We start from the raw sequence: 16533 nt of genomic DNA, 5'->3' as shown, positions 1-16533 counted from the left end.
CTGTCATCTTATCTGGAAAAAACACTTTATTGCACAAGAGCAGTAAAACAGTCTTTGTATTCTAAGCCTTCGACAGAGTATGGCATGACGGCTTGCTTTACAAGCTCCACCACCTAAGAGTGTCGAGCAGATAAGTACATCTGTTGAGGCACTATCTCACTAATCGCAACTTCCGTTGCCGTGTAGACGCAACGTTATCCTACCCCAGATAAGAGCAAAAGTCCCTCAAGGCTCCTCGATCTCCCCGCTTCTATACGCGCTCTTTACTAGCGACATTCCTCAGGACTTTTACAATGTCCAGTTAAGAAAGAGGGGGGAAGCTGCCAAACCCTACATTGCAATGCATTTCAATATGATTAAAATCTATTTATGTTTTTTTGTTATAAAAGTTATTTTGTGTATTTTTGTATAACTCTTTTCTCGAGTTCATATATCGAACCTTTTCTTAAAGTCACCAATGTTTTTTTACAGTGATAATTTACATTTAAAAAAGATATTTAAGAGTTTATTTTAAGAAGAAATTATTTGATTTTAAAGTTTTTAAATGTTGTTTTCACAGAAAAGGAATTTCGTCTTTATTTCAACTACCCATTGAAGGGAGTATTATAAACATTATTATTATTATTAGAACTGTAGTAGGATAGCGACGAGGCCGCAAAAAGATGCAAATAAACATACCATACAAATATCATTTTATTAATTCACTTTATAAACTATGACGACATGAACTTATTAGACACCGATCCAACCCGCCAAGAAGAAAAACCCCATTCTCCCGCCAAAACTCACAGCCGTCCAGGTAGGATCCAATCATTTTGATTGGTTCCCGCCGTTAACCAATCGAAGAATGACAACCGATGGTCTCGTTCAAAAATAAGATTAAATTTTAAAAATAAAAAACAAGTGGTAACTAACGCTAGTTCAATTTAAATCCTAACATTATAAAACAACATTTAAAGCCCTTACTTCAGGTCTTTAAAAACAAATAATTTCTTCTAAACATTATTATTAATTTATATTTAAATAAATTGATTTATTTTAATAAAAAAAAATTTTATTTCCCGTTTCCAAAAAATTCATAAAAGAAACCTCACCTTTACAATTCAGTGTCTCTCTTTTCCGTCTATTCCCGCTAGATCATAATTTTTTTTATAACCCTCCTCATTGATATGGTTTCCTGTTATTGTAAATTCCCACTCCAACTTAAATCGATCACAGATTATATTTGGGCCAAAGAATTAATAACATACAGAACCCTCATTTAGCCATTTTTTACAAGCAGTGCATTGTGTCCGCACAAACAGTAAAAACGCCCCGCGCACGACACTTAACACCCGCGTAATGTTCCTAGCTCACAAACATTTTCCCATTTTATTGTAAACGTTTAGAACATGAGAAGTAAAATAATTACTGTCGATTGCTAAATCAAAGATTACATTTGGGCCAAAGAATGAAGACCATACAGAACCCTGATTAAGCCTGGGTTTGGCTCTGTGATTTAGAATCCCCACTCCAACTTATATCGATCACAGATTATCTTTAGGCAGTCTAAATCAGATCCCTTTTTTATATAATTTGAAATATTTTCTTGTTCAGGCTGTCGATACTGTACGCCATTTATAACTATATTCTTGATTGGTACTTGATGGATCAAGTGTAGGTAAAAACACTAATAAAGATAATAAAATTATAAAGAAGCAATGTCTTGTTCTCTTCTCTCGAGATCTTCTGGCACAGGTTTTAAACTTAACAGAAGTTCTCCGCCTTATCTGCTATTGTTTTATGTGAACAAATAAATTTTCATTTCATTTCAATTTTTCTTGTTTCAAACATGTCTCATTGTAATATGGACAAGACTGATGTAAAAGGCATATACAAATTTTCGACGGTATGAGAACCGTAGCTTTATTGGAAAAGCGCTCAGGCCGCGATTGCCAGAGAGTCTCCGGGTCAAATCCTGTCGGTTCCGAAAATTTATTATTACATGTATTTTAAATTTATAAAATAAATAAATATAAAAATAACAAGCCAATATATTTGTATTATATCAAGCTTATTTTATTTAAATAAGAGTGTCGGACCCACTTAGCGTCAACGTGAGCCCTCATATGAATAAATAGATCAATATTTAATGAAAACTTCTCATAACACAGATCACAAGTATACTGTTTCTTGCTGCACCAATCAGCTGTTACAGGTGTTGTGTTACTAGATGGAGATTTAACGTCGCTAGTCTGTTTTGAGATCTGGCTGTCCATGTATTCTTTACATCCAGATACATAATTGCACAATTTGCAGGTGATAAGTTTTTCTCCCGGGTGAATGAACTTGTGTTGCTTCATAAGAAATAATCCGGAACACTTATAGTCACAATTCTTGTATTGATGGGACTTCCCGCTGTGGTGTATATTTGTGTGGTTATTTAAATCATTTTTACTGTTGCATTTATGGTCACAATGTTGACATGAAGGAGGCCTCTTATTGCTGCAAATGGACTTATGCTGAATTAGGCCCCATCGTGCATATTTGTGATTGTAGAGACACCAAGAAAAAGGTTTGTCCTTTTTCTGCTTTAGTTTATGCTGGGCTAAGTACTGTTTACATTTACATATACATTTAATGTCATAATTTTGAGCCATCTCAGCCCCTATTAATTCTTGTCTGCGTCTAAAACCGTACCCGCATATTTTACAACAATGGGGTTCCACTAGGATGTGTTTCCACATATGCTTAACCAAATTGCGTTTGGTCATATACGCATGGTTGCATATATCGCATAGAAATACATTTCCCAAGTGAGTTTTCATATGTTTCAGAAAACAAACTTGTCTTGTAAATTTAAACGGGCAATATTTGCAAAGGTATACATTTTTCATTTTAGGAATCCTTTTGTTGCTTTCAGAATTGAAATGGTCACTTGTGGGTGGGCTAAGGTTAATACCAGAAGACGCTGGTACCGAACTGAAATCTGATTTTGTTGTCGTCCCAACATAGTTACTGAGACTTTCAATTTTAAAACTGCCAAATTTCGACTTTGAAAAGTCAAATCGCCAGTGACTTGGGGTATAATAATGACTAATATCCTTTCCTGAACTACTATTTAATTCAAGTTTGTCGTCCTTTTCCAAACTGCTGTTGAAATCATGTTTAACATCCTTTTCTGAACTGCTGTCTAATTCATGTTTAAACAAATCCAGGTGGTTCTCTGTGTTTACATGTGAGTTTGTATCAGCATGGTTGTAATTAAACGGTATAATTTCTGAACCAGAGATCAGTTGCTTACAGCTGTCCAATGCTGGACTGAAGGCCTCTCCCAGTGGGAGAATTTGCTCACCACGCTGGACAGACGGGTTGATCGCAGCTGCCCGTTCACCTTTACATTCGCTTAGTCGCCTCGTACGACACCCGCGGGAAGAAGGTTTGTGCCTCCGGATTTCTAGTCTGCCTTTGCCATTCTGCAATAGCTCATGCTTAATCGAATCAAATTGGGAGTCGTAGAGATTAACATGCGTCTTCATATGTTGCTGATACAAAGGTTCCTGTTTAATCTTTTGTTTTGTCGCACAGTCTTCAAAAACCTCGAAACGGTCAGATTTTTCTTCTTTTATTTTATCATTGTTACAAAACATCTCTGTAGGTACCTACCACCCATTCTCTATATACATTTACTCTTTTGTACTAGGTACCTCCGTAATTAAAATCACTAATGCTATTTTAAATAATAGGTAATAGAGAAAAACAATCTGCAACAAATCTACAAGTGAATAATATCTGAAACTAGAGGCGTTCCGATCCTCGTAAATACGAGTAGATGTTCGATACTTTGATTCGATACAAAGTACTAATAGCATCGAATTAATCTAGCGATACTTACTCGGTAACGATACAAAAGTACTTGGTATCGAATCGAATCAGACTGACCTTACTTTCGTTGACCGTTCCGAACGAGAGTTCGAAAGTCTTCTCTATGCCTCCTTGGAGTAATATTGTTCTGTGCTCTATGCTCTCTGGCTCTGTTATTGGTAAAGCGCGCCATTCGTGTGACGTACCCCGCGCTAGGCGAGCCGAACCTTTCCGAGTTTACCCGAGTCGAGACCGAGCTACTAGATACATTAGAGATAGAAAGCCGCCATTTCACCTTAAGCCACCTCCATACGCTTACAATAAACAATAAACACTAACGTGTGGATTGCTGTTTACCTGTTTGTTTGAATTATAACCGGTACTACACGATAATTATTATACAAAAATATAGATACTACGCGGGTTGCAGTTCGATATTGGTATATGGTTGACATACTTATCAAACACACGCTCGTCATAATAAAGGAGCTTATGTTGAAGTTCCGGGAGAACTCCTCAACCATTAACATCCTGTTTCGGAAAAGCTTTTTCAAATAGTTTATATGCAGTTTATTATGGCTTTTTTAACTTAGATAGTTAGCAAACCTACCTGGCCCAAACGTGAAACAAAAAATTAAGACAAAAAAATACGTCTGAAAAAAACCTAAAAAGCAAGAACTAAATATTTTCTACAATGTTGAAATGTCGGTGCCAAACTCTTTAGTTGATTATATGTACTAATAAAAGATTATTTGGTTTATTAAATAAAAATTTGTTAATCTTTACATTTTATTTTTACTCCCACAAAATAATTGGCTACGTAAGTTTCATTAAAGAAAACCAGAAAATATAGATACAAGATTACTTGTCTGAGTAGCATCGAAAAATGATTTGAGTGCTACTGATATGAGTCGGTATCGATACCTACTTAATTGAATAACAAGAACCATCACATAACACAACAGCCCTTATGAGGTTTTTTTTTCTTTCCTTCTGGCTTTACAGAGAGTAAGCAATGTCAGGTGGATCCACTGACGTAATATTTCGTAAATCTTTAAATCTTTTTAACAGTTTTATTCATATAAAAGGATACCTAGTAATGGTTGAAAGATCGTTGCCTGTAATTTAACTTTTAAGTTTAAATTTATTTACACACAGATGACGTCACACGCGTTTAAAAATTCATAACATTATTTCTATATTTTACTAGCTGTTGCCCGCGACTTCGTCTGCGTTTGATTTTGTTTTTAAAGTATTCAGTATCGCTAAGCCTTAAATGAGTATAGTAGTATATATATAACATGCGACTGTCAATTTATTATAGACAATAATTTGCAATAAAATAAAATTGCGACTATAATTAAAGACCTAAGCTATCCTATCTCTTAAGTTGGACCAGACTGCTCACGGTGTGTCAATTTAATTTAAAATCGGTTAAGTAGTTTAGGAGTCCATCGCGGACAAACATCGTGACAGGAGATTTATATATATTAAGACTAGCCGTTTCCAGCCCGCTTCGCTGGGCGAATTGAAAAAGGAAATAAATTACATTTTATGTTTCATTTTTATTTTATTTTTTCATATTTTTATTATTCTCCTTTATTTTTATTTTTGTATGAACATAAATAGGCCCCGCGGATAGAACTGTAAGCATCGATATTGTTTAGACTTACTCAAATTCCAAATTCCATCGATTTAGCCTGTATCTTTCATCCAGGTGATTTTTCTCACTAATATTTATTGTAACTTTCAATGTGCAATCATTATTACATTTCCGTGCCTTTCTTCCAAAAATTAATAATAATTGACATGAGCATTGAAAGTTTAAGTTAAAGTCATTGCAAGTGTCATATGTGAAGTTGAAATCTGTCTAGGTTCAAGTGCGACGAATTTTCTGTTAACTAAAATTTTCTCCGTGACATCAATTTTTTATAGAAAATTAATTGTGCATGTTTTTTATGAATTCTATTGGAATAAGTAACTAAATTTCTTTTCCACATCTCATGTGCTTGGAAAATGCATTCATTTTAATCTGTTACATTTCCGCGATCCCGCAATAAAAGAATTCGTCGGTTATGTAGTCTGCAAAAGTAAAATGAATGTAAAATTCTTAGTCCGTTGATTGGATAGCTACATGTAAAGTTAAGTTTTTGAAACCTCTCAATGACTTTTTCTCCGCTGCCAAAAAGACGATTGTTGTAAGGAAATACACGAATATCCCTACCTACATACACGAAGATCCCCACCAAATTTGGAGTCTGTAGAAGTTACAGGTTAGAAATAAAATTTTTAGATTTTAACACCCACCCCCGCAATTCCTGTCGGAAGTAGACTTTATTGAAATCCATTTTGAGATGTTCTTTATGTGAATAATAAAAGATTCCTACCATATTTAGAATTTTTAGAAGCTATATTTCGAAATTGAAATTTTTTATTGTTAACACCCACCCCCGCGAACCTTATTGGAGGTGATTCATTGTAAAATCCGCTCGAAGATCATTTTTGTATTACATATAGAACACTCTCACTAAATTGGAGTCTATAGGAGCTATCGCTTGGAAATTGAAAATTTTCATTGTTAACGCCCCTGTAATCTTCTTTGGGGTGGGATATCGTAAAATTTGTTCATAAATCATTTTTACATCACTTATAGAAAATTCCTACAAAATTTGGAGCTTGTAGGAGCTTTAGCTGGAAAATTAAAAATATTAATTGTTAATATTTTACCCGCAACCCCCTGTGGGGTGAGCTATCGTAAAATTCGTTCATAGCCTATTTCTACACCTCTTACAGAAGATTCCTACCAAATTTGAAGTCTATAGGAGCTATAGTTTAAAAACGGGAATTGTTAATTGTTAACGCCCCCGCAATCCCCTTTGGGGAATGAATTTCTTAAAATATATTCATAGCTGACCTCTACATAGCAAAAGTAATATTCCTACCAAGTTTCACGTTTCTAAGTCTTATGGTTCCCGAGATTTCGTGGTGAGTGACTATATAGATGGGAATTCTTCGATTATCATCGAAATTTTTAACTTTTTAGCGGGCTTTTTTAAAATTTTCTTACATACAAAACTTTCTCCTGACAATTCTGAAGATAAAAAAAAGCCCAAATGGTCCAGCCGTTCTCCACTACCGTGAGTATATTCTTAGCTGAATGTAAAAAACCATAATCCGTTTAATACACTCTGTTGAAATCCATGAAAACAAAAGAATCAAGAGAAAATGCTTATCTTTTGTTTTTATTAGCGGGATAAATGTTCATAAAAGTAAAACAGCAATAAAAAAATGAAGGAATGTTGGAATTCAAAAAATAGATAGCCATAAACCATCTAGGAAAAATTTCGCATCGAATGGTGGTAGTTTTATGTCAATACGATCAGTGGTTTAGGCGTGATTGAGCCTCAAACGAAGACCATTTTCATTACATATATATATATATATATATAGATAAGATTTACTCATGGTCACATGGTCTGTGTTGAAAATAAATATTTTGTATACCTACCTGCCGTAACTTATTATAAGCGACTGAATCGTGAATCTTACTGTAAAACTGAATATTTAGATACCATTACACATAGATTTATTATGTTAAATATCGTGGCCTAACATGTGCTTTAATATCTAAGGGATACACATTCAAATACATTCTGACTTCACGTACTTTACAGAGTTTGTAATAATATTTCAGTTACGTCTTATATGCAATAATGGTAGAGCGGATGTTTTCAAATTCAAATTCAAATTCATTTATTTCAAGTAGGCCTAGTATATTATAAGCATATAGTATTATAAGCACTTTTGAAACGTCAAGTATGCATGTTTGTGTGACTCTACCACCGGTTCGGAAAGCAGATTCTACCGAGAAGAGCCGAGAAGAGCCGGCAAGAAACTCAGTAGTTGCTCTTTTCCAACATCAACATTTACAATCATTTTGCTATCTTGCGGGAGATGAGAGCGAGGCTGGCTGCTTCCATTCTACCTTGTCATTGAGGAATTCATCAAATGTATAGTAACCTCGCTGTACTAGATGCGTTTTTACACATTTTTTAAATGTATGCATTGGTAGGTCAAGAATTTCCTTAGGAATCATGTTGTAAAAGCGTATACTCAACCCCACAAAGGAGTTCTGCACCTTTCGCAGACGATATGCAGATATCACTAATTTATGACCGTTTCTGGTAAGTCGATTGTTAACAGATTTGTCTACAGATCCAATCGGTAAACTCAAAACTGGGTTCGAAACGCGTCCTATTGTGCGAACTATTAATTTATTTTTTTATCAAATCATGTATATATTTGAAAGTTTGTATCAAAAGTGCTCCGATGGCGCAGCGCTGAGCTGTGTAGTCTTATATGTGGGTTGTCCTAGGTTCGATTCCCAGCAGTGGCAAATTGGAAGTTTCTCTGGTTCAGTCTGCTGGAAAGCTTCCGCCGTGGCTAGTTATCACCCTGCCAACGAAGATGATGATGTTGCGTAGAAGTAGGGATATAGATTCAAAGTATCTGCCGTATGGCAGATAACAGGTGAGCCGGTTAACATTGACTGCACTGTCACCACCAGGTGAGATTGCAGTCAAGGGTTAACTTGTGTTATAAAAAGAAAAAGTGCTTTCTATATAGGCCTAAGTGGATTAAAAAAGTATGTGAAAGGAAAATTTGACACGACAAGTCTGAGTGTTTGTTCTACCACAATTTTGGATTCTACAGTGTAAAATGAGAAAAAAAATTAATTAAGATTTCTACATCAGTTCTATGTAGGCTGGGACTGGGCCATGTAATACTGTACAATCGCAGTACAAAGAGCCATAAAGAAAAAAAAAATCTTAGCAGTTGCTCTTTCTACCATCAAAAATAACAAAAGTTAAAGTAAATTTCACAAGGAATCACCCTGTAAAAATATAAAATAAAATATATATATTTTTTCTTACTAAACTAATTCAAAACATTAATTCTAAATGTTGAATATAAATATACTATGACAATACAAACATCGCCTAGTCCCAAAGTAAGCATAGCTTGTTATCGGGTATTAGGTTGATTGATGAATATTTTTATGAATATACATACACAGTAAATATGTAAATACTCATAGTACACAGATAAACAGCCAGCCACTGCGAAAATCAGCTGTCAAAACCTCTATAAGCTATCTTAGGTTTACAAACATTTTGAACCATGGACAAGGGTGTCAAGACTCAAGTCAATAAACACCTTTTTAAGAAACTGAAAGAAAAGTCGGCGGGAAACTTCGTACATGGCGGACGCGGTTTTCTCAAATTTTTCTTTGATTTTACTGTAAACTCGTCTTGAAAAGGATTTGGTGTTGTTTATATTGAACTGTAACTTGGCCTGTCAATTTGTGCACACGTGTTAGTGAGATTCCGGTGTAATTTCGGTGTTTTATGTGAATTTACACAGCAGCAGAAATAGTTGTTATTGGTGATATTCGTATAAATCTAACCGTATTTGGTGTTGGTTAAATATTTATTATGTGTCTGTAGTTATAGTGTTTCCAGTAAAATGGATCTAGATACACCTCCTGAGCCGCCCGACCCGGGGGCATCAGCCTCGTCTCGCAAACGACAAGGAGAGGATACCAACGTATATGCGGCCAAAAAAACTATAACTGATCCTACTCAGGTAAACCCATCCGTTCAAAGCCTTTACATACATCCTTCCTTCACCGAAGGCGCCAAGTCATACTCTGACGATGATAATGGGCCTTTTATCGTCCAAGTCTCACGGGAAGTGGAGGACCCATCCTCTGGAGCGTCATTACGGGCTATAAATTTCGGTCAATTCTTGCACAAACACAAAATTGGTTCAATTATCCACGACGGCGTCAAAAATATAGGCCGCAACAAAATTACTGTAGAGTTTACTTCTGCCCAAGCTGCCAACAACTTTCTGGTTAGTCCAGTTTTGAAGTTATGCAAATATAGAGCTATAATTCCCACATACAACATAACCAGAATGGGGCTGGTGAAAGGAGTTCCCGTGGACTGGTCGATGGACGAGCTTGTTGATTCGCTAGAGCTCCCGCCTGGCTGTGGTGAGGTTCTGAAATCAAGGCGACTGAACAGAAAATCTGTCACAGAGGGTGTCATCACTTGGGTGCCTACCCAATCTGTTGTCCTAACCTTCAGGGGGCAAATGCTTCCTGCTAAGGTATATTCATACCACACCTCACTGCCAGTTGAAACATATAAACTTCCAACAATACAGTGCCAGAACTGCTGCCGTTTTGGCCACATTAAAACAATCTGCAGATCTAAGCCCAGATGCTACAGATGTGCTCAGCCCCATACAGGTGACTCATGTTTGGTCATCAAGGAATTATCTACATGTTTACACTGCTCTGGTAGTCATTTTGCTACTGATAAAGACTGCCCAGAATTCTCCAGGCAGCAATCTATTAAAATGGTCATGTCTCAGAATAATAAATCTTACATTGAAGCATCATCTCAGTTTCCTCCTGTCCGCAGGTCCTATGCTGAGATAACAAAAGAAATGTTTACTCCTACTAATGTAACTTCCTCCAAAACCTCCTACCGGCAAACAGTTTTCCGCTCTCCTCGTCCCCGAGCTCCTCTAGCAAAGGGCTACGATAAAAAAGCTGTTCAGACTATTGTCGGTGATTACTCCTCATCCCTTCCTAATGGATGCGCTCTCAACAACAATGTTGAGAACCCTCCCTCCCAAGGTAAAATGCTTGAGTTTATCTCCGAATTTCTACTTAGTATTGTCGCTCCATGTAGTGAAATTCCCTTACCGCCCAACGTTGCCAAAAACTTAAGCCAACTTTTTAAACTACTCCAAAATGGGCCCAATAACCCTGCTACAGTGGAACTGTAAAAGTTTACGTCCCAAGAAACATGAGTTAACCTTCATAATCCCACCATTCTTCCTCCCAAAGTCCCCCGTCCTTTGAGTGTTAAATGTTTTTTAATGTTTGTTTTCAGTCCTTATTGTAGATTTTTATGTAAATATATAGTAAGTAATAAAATTAAAGTATAATGTACAAAAAATATCCGTGTAAGATATATATGCATGTGTTGTCTGTGTCCTTAGGTTAAAGAGCTAACTAGCTAATAACAACTATTTCTTGGTACAAATTCAAAATTAACTTTTCATTAGTTTCACCGATCAATCTCCTTCGTGCCTTCTTCATCTACAAGACATTGGCGAAGTACCTTGTGCCCAGTTGGCGCAGACAAAAGCCATAAACAAGAATTGAATTGAATTGAATTTTGAACCATTTAGTTCTATTCATTTTTTCGTCTTAGGAAACATACTGAGAAACCAATTTTTTCCATTTTTATCCCATTTCCCTTGGCTCACCCATAGTTCACATAGTATATGCTAGGACCCTTTAATAGCATTCATTTTGTATATAAAATGAGATATTTTCTGTTTTTACAAGCTATGTTACTTTGGGTATTACAGGTTTCCCACTGCAGAGTGCACATCATGGCTTCAAGCTCCCGATAAAGGATGTTGCCAAGTGGAGCAGTTGTTTGATCACAGCACTGCCCAAATTAGGAATTTGGTGAAACTGAGCTGTACCTAATGTGATAAATTATATAAGTTTTTCTCAACTACATCAGTATCAACTGATGCGGACAAAGAGACAGACAAGTCTTATGGTGAGATATTTAACATAAATAACAAACCAACAGGTAAGTACAAACTGGCTAACATTGGGAACATGATGATGTCACCACCCATGTAAGTCACAAACAAATAGACATAAATAGACATTGAATACAGAGTTACTAACAAGTTCCATGTAAACATGAAGTCAACTGATGAGGACAAAAAGCAGAGAAAAGTTGAGATGCTACAAATAAATAACAAACCAACAGATGGATAGACATATTTTCTGATGAAATAACAGGGAGAAATAGACATATTCTCTGACGTGTGATATACATCATAAAGCAAAAGATTTGCAAAGACAGATAGAAACAGACATTGTAAATAGAGATGCAGACACTGTTGAAATGGAAATAGTAAAAACAGAGTCGCTACTTCTTGTAGAAAATGGACTATCAAAACAGCAACCGATAGATCAGCAATATATCAATGTTTACTGTAATAGTTTTTCAGACTTAAAATATAACGAGCTGAAGAATGAGTTGTCCGAAAACAGAGTAGAAATAAAAGATTTATTTCTCACACATGTCGACGTATTACAGGATTTAAGTTTAGAATAACATGTTGCCGAAAACAACAATAAATCTACTGGTTTAAACTTAAATGCATGTGAGAAAGAAAACAATAAAGCATTAAAGCAATGCAATGTCAACAAGAGTCTATAGATTCAAAGTGACAGTAAAAGAAAACGCAGTAAGCGTTTAATTTGTGATTATTGTCAGATGTGTTATAGGGATAAGTATTATTTAGTTATACATATGAGAAAGCACACTGGTGAAAAACCATATTCTTGCACACATTGTCAATACAAATACACTGTGAAAGCTTTTTTGAATTCGCACATGAAGACTCACGCGGGAGAGAGAAATTTCTCGTGTAGTATTTGTAAACATAGGTTTAAACACAAGTCGACTTTAGTTTTCCACATGGGAACACACAGTGCTGAGAGGTTTTATGCATGTAAACTGTGCGACTTCAGAGCTAAAAACTATAGCACTTTGTACTCACATGAGAGGGTCCACGGCGGTTCCAAATCTTATACTTGCGAAGTGTGTCCGTCCAAATTTAAAACGAAATCGGAATTACAGAGGCACAAGAGTACTCATACTGGCGAGAAACCGTTTTCTTGCGAGCATTGCCAGTACAAAAGTGCAAGAATAACCACCCTAAGGAATCACATGAGGATGCACACAGGTGAAAAGCCTTATTGTTGTAAGATCTGTCAGTACAAGTTTTCAACTAACAGCGGTCTTTATTTACATATGCATACTCACACTGGCGAGAAAACTTTTTTGTGTCAGCATTGTCACATGAAATTCGCGCGGAAAAGCGCCCTGAGAAAACACCTGCGAACGCACAGCGGTGAGAAACCAAATTCTTGTAGTTATTGTGACTTTAGATGTGTGACGACTACTTCGTTGAAAATCCATATGAGAATACACACCGGTGAGAAACCATACTCTTGTAAGGATTGCGACTATAAATGCTCGAACGGCTCTTCGCTAAGATCTCATGTTAGGACACACACTGGTGAAAAAGCCTATTCTTGTAAGTATTGTGAATTGAAGTTTTCGTCATCGAGTGGCCAAAAGAAACATATGCGGACCTACACAGGGGAAAAACCTCACAGTTGTAACGCTTGCCAGTATAAGAGTACAACAAAGAGCGCTTTACAGGTGCACATGAGAAAGATTCATGGCGGTGAAAAATCTTTTCGCTGTGATATTTGTGACTACGGAAGCACGGAGAAAAGCGGTTTAAAGAACCACATGAGAACACACACTGGCGAGAAACCTTATGCATGCAAGCTTTGCGAATATAAAGGCTCCAGCTCTAAATCATTGAGAAAAGTCACCTGAGGACGCACACTGGAGAGAAACCGTACCATTGTAGTGTTTGTTATTATAAATTTTCATCAAGTCCTAGTTTGAAGAGACATATGAAAACTCATACGGGGCAGGAATCTCATCCTTGCGACGTGTGTAATCACATTTCTACAACAAAATACAATTTAAAAAGGCACATGCGAACTCACTCGGGCGAGACGCCGTACGAATGTAATATCTGCCACCGTAAATTTCCCGACGGTATTAAGAGGCACATGAGAACTCACACTGGGGAGAGACCGTATTCTTGTGAACATTGTCAGTACAAATGTGCGAGCGCGAGTTGTTTGACAGTGCACACGAGGTCGCACACTGGCGAGAAACCATATTCGTGTCAACAATGTGATTATAAATGTACGCGATCTACTGCACTGAAAGCACATAGTCGAACACACAGTAGGGAGAAACCGTATTCTTGCCAGCACTGTGATTATAAGTGTTCCAACTTAAATGGTCTGAAATCCCATTGGAAAAAACACACTGGCGAGAAACCTTTTTCCTGTGAGGTTTGTGACTATAAATGGTCCACAACAAGTTCTCTAATACTTCACAATAGGGTACACACTGGAGAGAAACCATATTCTTGTAAGATTTGTGAATATAAATCCGCGACCTCGAGCTGTCTGATAGTCCACATGAGGACTCACACGGGAGAAAAACCGTATACCTGTGACGTTTGTAAGAATACATTTACGACAAAATCCGCTTTAAAAATACATATAATGGGGAATCACAAGGATTAGACACTCGCAAATTGTATTGTTACTGGCGAGTTAAAGCGAATCTTTGATGAGTGAATAAACTTTCAGCTTTTGTTCTATGAGTTACTTTAGCAAATAGTAATTTTCATAATGTTTATATTTTGTATACAACTTGTAATAGCAATAAGAAATGATATTGAAGGACTGTATTCTGATCTGCCGTCGCAAATATATGGGTATTTAAAAATCTTGTATTTAAGAAGCCCGGAATGAGTGATTCCAACGATGCCAAGATGAATAGAGTAAGAAATAAAACAAATGTCAGTGTCATTGAACCTTTTATTTTAATCACGAGGTGATGGTTTACAGGTAACAAGTCGAAATAATATCAAATACAAAAGTAAAAAAAATATTAGTACCGCACAATTGAGCTTGCTATAAAATCATAAAATTTGGCAAGAGGTCACATTATAAAATGCCTTTAGAACAATTTATTGAAAAGTTTTTCCAGCGTTCTTCTTCTTCTTCTGTTCCTGGGCCTTTTCCGTACTTGGTTAGTCTGGAACCGTCCGTTGTACGTATGGCCACTGATGCGGCGCCCGCTGGAACACTCCAGCCAGCCGAGCTCACTCCAGAAGCTTAACTTGAAACTAAATTCATATTGCAGAAAAGAGCTGTACGGTCAATATATAAACTTAAATCACGTGAATCCCTCCGTGAAAAATTTAAAGAAATAGGTATATTTATGGTAGCCTTACAATATATTTATAACAATATAGTATTTCTAAGACAACATATTAGTCTTTATAAACAAAAAGTGGATATAAACAGTCGACTTACAAGAAATGGTCATAAATTAGTGACATCTGCATATCGTCTGCGAAAGGCGCAGAAGTCATTTGTGGGATTGAGTATACGCTTTTATAATATGATTCCTAAGGTAATTTTAGACCTACCAATGCATAAGTTTAAAGAATGTGTTAAACACATTTATTACAGCGAGGTTATTATACAATTTGTGAGTTTCTTAATGACAAGGTTGCTTGGAAGCATCTGGCTCCGCTTTCAGCTCTCACAAGATAGAAAAACGAATGTTAAAATGTAAAATGTAAATTTTTTTATGTTGGAAAACAGCAACTGCTGAGTTTCTTGCCGGCTTCTTCTCGGTAGAATCTGCCTTCCGAACCGGTGGTAGAGTCACTACACACTGACAGACTTGACGTTTCAAAAGTGCTTGTATTAGGCCTACTTGAAAAAAAAGATTTTTTTTTTTTCGTACCCACAACTGTCCTTAGTTTAGCCCGATTTAGTTGCAGTAGTTTTCTTGTCAATCGTGGGTTGAGGTCTGGTAAACCTCCGAGTGTGTTGATTGCGTGTGTTTATGGAGCCATGTTTTGTATTCACTGAAGGGTATGGGAATAATAGGTTCCGGTCCAGCTACCCTTTGTGATGTTGCCAGCCGCGCTAATTCGTCGGTTGCACCATTTCCTCTGCTTCCGTTGTGACCTCGTACCCAATTTAGGGCCACTTTGTTAGATTTTGATAGGGTTTGTAAGGCCTTATGACAGTCTAGTATGAGTTTTGATGTTATTATGTGTGCGGTTAAGGCTTTTAGTACAGCTTGACTGTCCCTGTTTATGTTGATATAAAACCCTTTACCTTCTTGTTTAGCATGGCTATGACTGCTGTTGTATTACCAAGCTTAGGCAATGTTTATGTTTAGTTCTGGGTACTATACCCCTGTTTGTCTTTGATCTTTCGGTCTACCTCTGTTGCTACGGTGTCTGCTTTGTCTGTTTTTCCTCCTTCAGCGGCTACTTTATAGTGCCTGTCTAGGAAGTACTGTTTCCGACTCCAGCGTTCTAAGATTAATCAGAATCGGTCGATCAAACAGAGACACTTCATCAATTAACATTGTCAATCGCAAATGGCCGTACTGGGGATCTTCTACATTTTCGCTGTGCCAAACTTCATCAAGATCGGTGAAGGTTGAGCCAAACATAGACAACAAAGGAACAAACAGACATAAACTTCTTTAATTAACATCGTAAGTCGCAAATGGAAAGGAAATACGTTATTGAATGTTTATCTTCTATCTTCACAGCTTTAACAACACTAAGTATTGGCGTGAGTGGTAATAATAATCCGATAATATACGTGTAATAAAAACAGACGTAAACGTCACCTAGTCCCTGTTTCCGAATGAAACTTTGGCAGTTGCATACATACATAAATGTTATCCAATGTCAGGAAATATTTTTTTTTGTCTCCCGCCCATGCTAGCCGTCTGGGGGAGACATCTTGGCAGGAAAAAGTGTTAAAACTTGTTATTTATTTAAGATATGGTGCGAAGCCCTAAAGCAATACTGCAATCTTTAAAAAAAATAGCAATACCTTGGTTTCGGGAGTCACAGACTTTTATATTTATCATCTGAAATCCA

The 16533-nt window shown here is 36.6% G+C and overlaps 3 protein-coding genes across 3 annotated transcripts; 2 read left to right on the top strand and 1 right to left on the bottom strand.

The window, feature by feature from the left end:
* Window positions 1-2015: 2015 nt before the first annotated feature.
* Window positions 2016-3892, bottom strand: LOC120635877 (zinc finger protein 888-like). The gene is made up of 2 exons (XM_039907086.1): window positions 3875-3892; window positions 2016-3754 (listed from the first exon to the last, which is right to left on the bottom strand). Exon 2 carries the CDS (start codon window positions 3627-3629, stop codon window positions 2043-2045), a length of 1587 nt encoding a protein of 528 aa, XP_039763020.1. The 5' UTR covers window positions 3630-3754; window positions 3875-3892; the 3' UTR covers window positions 2016-2042.
* Window positions 3893-11103: 7211 nt separating this feature from the next.
* On the top strand, window positions 11104-13393 carry LOC120635858 (zinc finger protein 84-like). The gene has a single exon (XM_039907051.1). The coding sequence runs from the start codon at window positions 12228-12230 to the stop codon at window positions 13362-13364; it is 1137 nt and encodes a 378-aa protein (XP_039762985.1). The 5' UTR covers window positions 11104-12227; the 3' UTR covers window positions 13365-13393.
* A 33-nt stretch (window positions 13394-13426) lies between these two features.
* LOC120635859 (zinc finger protein 177-like) lies at window positions 13427-14422 on the top strand. The gene has a single exon (XM_039907052.1). The coding sequence runs from the start codon at window positions 13445-13447 to the stop codon at window positions 14132-14134; it is 690 nt and encodes a 229-aa protein (XP_039762986.1). The 5' UTR covers window positions 13427-13444; the 3' UTR covers window positions 14135-14422.
* Window positions 14423-16533: the final 2111 nt, after the last annotated feature.

Source organism: Pararge aegeria, chromosome 27, assembly GCF_905163445.1.
Source record: "Pararge aegeria chromosome 27, ilParAegt1.1, whole genome shotgun sequence".
In the NCBI taxonomy this organism is placed as follows: Eukaryota; Metazoa; Arthropoda; class Insecta; order Lepidoptera; family Nymphalidae; genus Pararge; species Pararge aegeria.
Note: the sequence above shows the minus strand (reverse complement) of the source record. Positions and strands in the feature narration are given on the sequence as shown.